This window comes from Polypterus senegalus, chromosome 1 (genome assembly GCF_016835505.1).
Source record: "Polypterus senegalus isolate Bchr_013 chromosome 1, ASM1683550v1, whole genome shotgun sequence".
In the NCBI taxonomy this organism is placed as follows: Eukaryota; Metazoa; Chordata; class Cladistia; order Polypteriformes; family Polypteridae; genus Polypterus; species Polypterus senegalus.
Window position 1 is genome coordinate 27,356,359 of NC_053154.1, and position 7,081 is coordinate 27,363,439.

Consider the following 7,081-nt stretch of genomic DNA (forward strand, 5'->3'; position numbering starts at 1 on the left):
TAAGATGCTGCAGATGTTAAACCAGACGGTTATGGCGAGTGCCCTTTTCTATGCGGTGGTGTGCTGGGGAGGCAGCATAAAGATGAAGGATGCCTCACGCCTGGACAAACTTGTTAAGAAGGCAGGCTCTATTGTAGGAGTAAAGTTGGACAGTTTAACATCTGTGGCAGAGCGACGGGCATTAAGCAAACTCCTGTCAATCATGAAGAATCCACTGCATCCACTGAACAGTGTCATCTCCAGGCAGAGGAGTAGCTTCAGTGACAGACTGAGGAGATCGTTCCTCCCCCACACTATTGGTATCACTGGAGAAGTGAAGATAACCCCCAAACTTATGGGATAACAGTCAAATGTTACCAAGAACTGAACCTGAATCACTGGTTCTATGAGACCAACGTGTTAGTCAGTGTTCCAACATTCTACTCTGCCATTTTTTGAGGAATGAGAACTTCATTGCAATGTTAAATATAAGTTTGGATGGAGGGAAAGTTTCTATTAAGTTTTAAATATCATCATTCTCTTTTTCAGACCCGCCTAATCATATTCAGTGTCACTGGTGCCAGAATCTAACTTAGTAGCATTGTGTTTAGGGCAAGCAGACCTGTTGCAGAGAACAATCATCCATCCACCCACCCCCTCTCAAATATCACCAGTTTGAAAGCACATTCACGTTTTTGGGAATATAGGAGAACAGCCGGAATACCCAAAGAAAAGTTCACCCAGACACAGGCAGAATGTATAGACTTCACACATACAATGACTGATCACAGAATTCAAAACCAAGACACCAAATTGGTGAGGCAGTAGTGATAAACATTGTCCCACTGTGTCATCCAGGATTAAGTGTAAAATTGTTAAATTTTTCTTACCAGTGTTAAAAAAGTCCACACTCAAATATGTTTTTATGATTTAAGGTTGGAATGAAATGAGTTCTGATGAAGAAGCTGAAAATGAAGAACTTAAGTAAGCTAAATCAGCCATTGTCAAGAGTAATGAAATGTTTTCTACTCAAATCTGTGTTGATCAAACATTTTATGAATTTAAGACAAAGTTGATTGATTAGAGATTAGGTTTTTCTGGAGAATCACATGGCATACTGCTAATAGCATCTTAGTTCTACTTCACATCCCCTTGTTTCTCACGTTTGTTACTCCTTGTGCCATCTAAACTTGGTCAATTTAATATATTATATGCGACATTCTCGGTTCCTTTAAGTCATGTTTTACTTCAGAGAGAAGACCTTGGTTTTAATAACTAGCACACAAAGGTTTTAGAATTTCAGTCTGGAAACTTGACATCCTAAACAATAGTTGGCCACATGATGTTGCACATTACAGCGTTTGACCCACCAAACCAAAGGGACATTATTGCTAAAACTAATAACCACTAAATGGCATTTTAATCAAAACATTAATAAGCAAACAGTAAAAATGCTAACATAATCAAAATAAAAATACTACCACAGAACATAATCAAGTGTAGATCTAGCATATCCAAAAACTCCTGAATTTCTAAACTTATCCCATTAACTTAGGCTATGTCCACACCAAATTTGGATTTAATAATGAAGATTGTCTTCGTCCGCACTAGAGTTTTCACATTGTTTACAAAAGTATTGCCGTCCACTGGAAAACAACCGAATATTCCTTTGACGTAGATGTTTGCCTACACTGGGAATGCACACATAAGGTGGAAGATCCTTGAAGGGATGTTGTAGTGAAAAATTCAAAAGTTTGTGCACTTTCTGGCCTATCGGCACATGCAGGACTCTTAATAGCATATAGTGTATAAAAACATACTTAAATTATTAAGGGAATCACAGTGAATTTTACTCCATGTCACATTAATAGTCTGATTACATTTGAAAGTGACAGTCTTCAGAACTGGTGATGGTTGTCTTGTCATTAAATAAAAACACCACAAAGGTTAAAGCAACGCATAAAAGCAAAAGTGATCAGCTCTATGTTAAATTTGCTGGAGGACTGATAAGCAGTCCTTGAGAGCATCTTGTAGCAAACAACATTTATTAAACTAACTCGGTAAGGAAATAAATAAATGCATGCGTACCCAAGTATGTCTCCTGTAATATTGTGAGCTCGGCTGCATTTTATACCCATCCACTTTAAGTGCCTAGTTATTAATTTTGCACCAGAAAGCGTTTCTTCTTGCTGAGCAGGTTAATTTTAAGTAATAAACATTGATAAGAGGCTGTCAACTAAGTTATTTCCCAACTGGGAATCTGAATTTTTTACTAGAATGGTAAGAAAGCCGGCCATGGGATTTATCGTAAAACTGTAGTGACTGGTAATTAATTTGCTTTTTTTTTTGCATGTATGCAACATTTAAACTGTACAAAACACAATTTAGATGAATACAGGTAAGCAGCATACAGTATATCCACCATGGGAAGCAACTCTACAATGATCACTTTGCTGGAATGTTTTTCATTTGTGAAGGACGACCAATCAGGAAATGAGACGTTGTAATGAGCCACATCCAATCAGAGAAAGGCCACTAAATAAGCACAAACCAACAAGAGTGTGATTAGATAACCATTTTTTGGAAAAGTCTGTTTTTGCCACTCAACAGCACAGCGCTGACACCATGTCTATGAAATCATCCGGCATGGAGAGCATTTTCAGAAATCTTTATTTTCAGGGGTTGAAAATGGTGGGCTAGTGTAGATGAAAGACCAAAATGAAGAAAAATGTCCGCATTTTTAAATAAAAACATTGTAGTGTGGACGGGGCCTTACGTTTTTTGGCTTTTGAATGTGACTCTGATAAATGGTTCTGTTATCTCCTCTCTAAGCTTAGAGGTAGGAGGATAGGATTCATCGCTGTGTAAGCCTTCACTCCTCCTTGGCTCCTTCATCCAGCTCTTGACTAGCCAAATTCTTAAATTTCATGAATATGAATTTGTTATTGACACAGATGCTAATGCTATCCTTGTGTCACTACTGGATAAATCCTTTTTTCATATGTAGTATGGGCTCTTATTCTCACTCCTTATAAATTTATTGATGGCTCATAACATTTAACTAACTCCTCCATTAAAAGATGTTCTTTTTCTCCTCCTCCTCATTTAAGTCCCAGTCTTTTATCATTTACAGTTTCATTTCCGACCTGCTGTATCTGTCTTCCTCCTGCCTCTCAGATCATGTGGACTATCCATCCATCCATCCATTGTCCACCGCTTTTCCGAGGTTGGGTCGCGGGAGCAGCAGCCTAAGCAGGGAAGCCCAGACACCCGTCTCCCCGGCCACCTCCTCCAGCTCCTCTGGGAGGACCCCGAGGCGTTCCAGGGCCAGCCAGGAGATATAATCCCTCCAGCGTGTCCTGGGTCTGCCCCGTGGCCTTCTTCCAGTGGGGCATGCCCGGAACACCCCCCCAGGGAGGCATCCAGGGGGCATCCTAACCAGATGCCCGAACCACCTCAACTGACTCCTCCTTCTTGGATCGAGGTCTTGTCATGGCAGAAGGGCTTGCGCGGTCTAGTGACCCTCGGAGCTATGTTGTTGGGAGCTATATTCTCCTGGTAGGGCTTCCCAAGGCAAACAGGCCTGAGGTGAAGATCCAGACTAACTCGACCCTGAGACCCCAAATGGACTTAAAACAAGGATTGGCGGTACCCGGGGCCCCACCCTGGAGTCAGGCCTGGGTGAGGGGCTCACTGGCAAGCGCCTGGTGGCTGGACCTTCAACCACAGGGCCCAGCCGGGCTCAGCCCAAAGGAGCAATGTGGTTCTGCTCTCTTGTGGGCCCACCACCTGCAAGAGAGGCCATAGGGGTCGGGTGCAATGTGATATGGGTGGTAGCCGAAGGCGGGAACTCTGGCGTTCCGACCCTCGGTTGCCGAAACTGGCTTTTGGGACATAAGTGGACTTTGGTTCATATAGTTAAAGAAATACAATACAAATCTGCTCCACAACCCTAAATTGATTGATGACTTGGCCCCTAAGATTGAAGAGTTTATTTTCCTTTGAGGGAGGCTCACCAATTTAACAAGCTAATTTGAAAAGGCAGACTCAGTTATGGGGTGCACTTCTAGAAGGAGAGACTTAAAATAAAAATTGTGTGCCATTGTGAACAATGTTTCACATCCTCTTTCTGACACACTAACACAGAGGACTTTCTGCTGAATGACTCATTGGCTGAGCTTGAACCTTTGTGTGGTGGACCAGCTGAATGAAACTCTCATTGTTAGCACTAAAGCTTAATTAAACGTTCTGCTGTCATGCCATACCAATTTTATTATTCACTACACTAGGGCACCCTGCTATTTTTCTGAATCCACATTCAGTAAATAAACAAACTCTCAGGCTTTGACAATGTGATCCACTCTCTTCATTTTTGGCCACTAAATCCAAAAAAGATCGCTTACTATTAACCCGGACAAAATTAAACTTTTTTTTTCATTTCTTGTCTGATCTCCTTATTCTCCATCATCCTCCTCTGTACCTTCTGATGGTGACACCTTTCTGAAATCGTTACATTCCGAGGACCTTTTGGAATGAAAGACTTCTGTAGTTCTTCTCTCAGTTACTGAACTTAAAGAGGCTGTGGACTCTATGAGATCTGGGAAATTTCCTGGTCCTAATGGTTTGCTCTTTGCTCTTGTTGGCTTTTAGGAATGATCTTTGGTCTTCTCTTCATTAAGAACACACAATCCCTGTTTAATTTACAAATAACATGTAATGCATTGTATCATTATTTCAAAAAGAATTTTATTTTTGTCTGTCTTGTCCTAAACCAGTAGGTTACGTGAAGTTGCACACAAGGGCATAACGCTTGTCAAGAAACTCATCAATGATCGCATTGAGGATCTGCAAAAGAACATCTGTGAACTTCATAGTATTGCAGATGGGGTTGACAGTTTTCACAAGAAAGCCACCATTGCCAATATTACTGGAGGATCCGTGAGTGCCGTTGGAGGGATTGTCACCATTGTTGGACTGATCCTGACTCCCTTCACCTTGGGAGCTTCCCTTGTGGTCACAGGAGTGGGACTGGGAGTGGCAGCAGCAGGGGGAGTGACCAGCGCTTCAGCTACCATTTCAGATACTGTGAACAACTCTTTGGATCGAAAAAAAGTGGAAGACATTATAGAGAGACACCAGAAGGGCACTGAGGGTTTAGTAGAATGCCTAAAAACTGCCAACACATGCATACAGAAAATGGAAGAGTTTCTGACAAAGGAAACTGTGCTAAAAACAAGGAATAAAGTTCAGTTAGGAACAAGAGCTACAAAAGTGATTGCCAGTGCTGGTGAGATTGGCAGGCTAGCCACATTAGCAAAAGTGTCAGGTGGAGTGGCAAGGGCCGTCAAGGTGGCCGGAGTGGCGACTGGAATCCTCTCAGGCCTGTTCCTAGGACTAGATGTCTTCTTTATTGCAAAAGACTCCATTGACCTTCATAAAGGAGCCAAAACTGAATTTGCAGCTAAAATTCGTGAGGTGGCAGATGAATTACAGTGTGGATTACATGAATTAAATGAAATCATCACAGATTTACAAAGATTCAGCAGCACCAATGCATGAAATGATTATTATACATAAGTTACTAAAGCCAACCTTTCCACACAGATTCAGGCCTATAGTGCTTAAGTTTTACTGTAAAAGAAATTTATGAAGATGTATCTAATTTTCTCTAATGGTTACTGTAACCAACTAGAGAAGCATCTGCTTCACAGACCGTTTCCTGATAAACATCTAATAATTTGTTCTGTTTCATTTATAATTAATTTACTTTATGCACTGTATTGCAAATGTTTTGGCTAAAATTTGAAAATGTACTCAAGTTCAGTTTTGTTAGAACATTTTAAAATAAAATCAGTAGAATAACTATTAGGCAGTGTGAGGAGAGCAGTTCTACCAGAGCCCATGAGGCTGAATGGTTGTTGTTCTGCAAAGCTTTATTATTAACATGCTTGCTTATTTCACATTGGAGTGAAAAACATAGTAGCATTGCCTTTTCTGAAACTCTGGAAATCTTAATATTGACTGCTGACCTTTTATGTAACTTGTATTCTTGATGAATCTCATTAATGGTGATTCTTTTTTGAATGTATTTGATTTAATTTCACATGAGGGGACTATATTTATTTTCACTAACTGGCATCAAATTCTAGTTATGACAGTAAACAAAATAGATATTTCTCTCTATTATAAAAGAAAATCCTGGGACGAGACTTTCTCTGAGATAATTTCAACTCCGGCGGGAGATAATTTCAGGTCCCGTGAGACGAGACTTTTTACCAAGAGATTTCGACAAGTCCCACCCTCCTCTCAAACTTTTACAACCACGCCCACGGTCCATGCTGTTCTCATTCGTTTGATTGCTATTGTCAGACACAGTCCCTGCGCTGTCAGCTCCAAGCAGGGTCGGAAATAAAAGACAAAGAGTAGAAGACAAAGTTGAACATTGTAAAGAGGTTCAAAAATGATGGCGTGATACACATGCAGAGCAGGTTAGAGATTATGAAAGTACTAAAATTCGAAAGTCTCAAAAACTCATAGTAAAGATTGCATTAGCACCAATAAACGTAAATTATTTCTCAGTGAAATAACGGAACAGCGAAAAGAGATTGAATATATGGACATAGGTGATATGACAGAAGTACGTAAATATGGTTTGGCTTTAAACTTTAAGTCGGAGACTTGCAGATCGTCATATTCGTGTTGCCATCATGGAAAAGTAGTGTTTCTTCCCAATGAAGAGGCGTATCCACGAGAATTAAAAGATTTGTTGTTTGGTGAAAATGAAATCCAGATACACGAGCGGCAGAGACGCGAAGTGGCTGCTGCATAGAGGCTGCCCAGGGGTTGGTGAGCGAAATGAGTAGGGGGCAGACCCCTTTAGTCTTTAGACATTTTGCACCTTTTCTTAGTGTTTGCTGTTTTACAAAACATGGCTCATTACTTTAATGGATATGTTTTTGAAGGGAGAGATTAACAACTGAATTGAATTAATGGTGGCAATTACAACTTTGGTCACAAATGATAATCTCACTTATATATTGGAAGATGCTAATCTTAGCACTTCACATAGTTAAAATCAATGTAAGCTTTTATTAAATGTAAT

The 7,081-nt window shown here is 40.4% G+C and overlaps 1 protein-coding gene across 5 annotated transcripts in view; it reads left to right on the forward strand.

Annotated features, from left to right (window-relative positions):
* The window catches only part of LOC120523602 (apolipoprotein L3-like), a 33,071-nt gene extending 26,846 nt beyond the window's left edge, over nt 1-6,225 (forward strand). For all 5 annotated transcript variants that reach the window (XM_039745049.1, XM_039745067.1, XM_039745058.1 and 2 more), the window contains 2 exons: nt 915-963; nt 4,755-6,225. In XM_039745049.1, the coding sequence (XP_039600983.1) occupies nt 915-963; nt 4,755-5,538 (833 nt within the window). In that variant the 3' untranslated portion in view covers nt 5,539-6,225. The remainder of the gene's footprint in view (nt 1-914; nt 964-4,754) is intronic.
* Nucleotides 6,226-7,081: the final 856 nt, after the last annotated feature.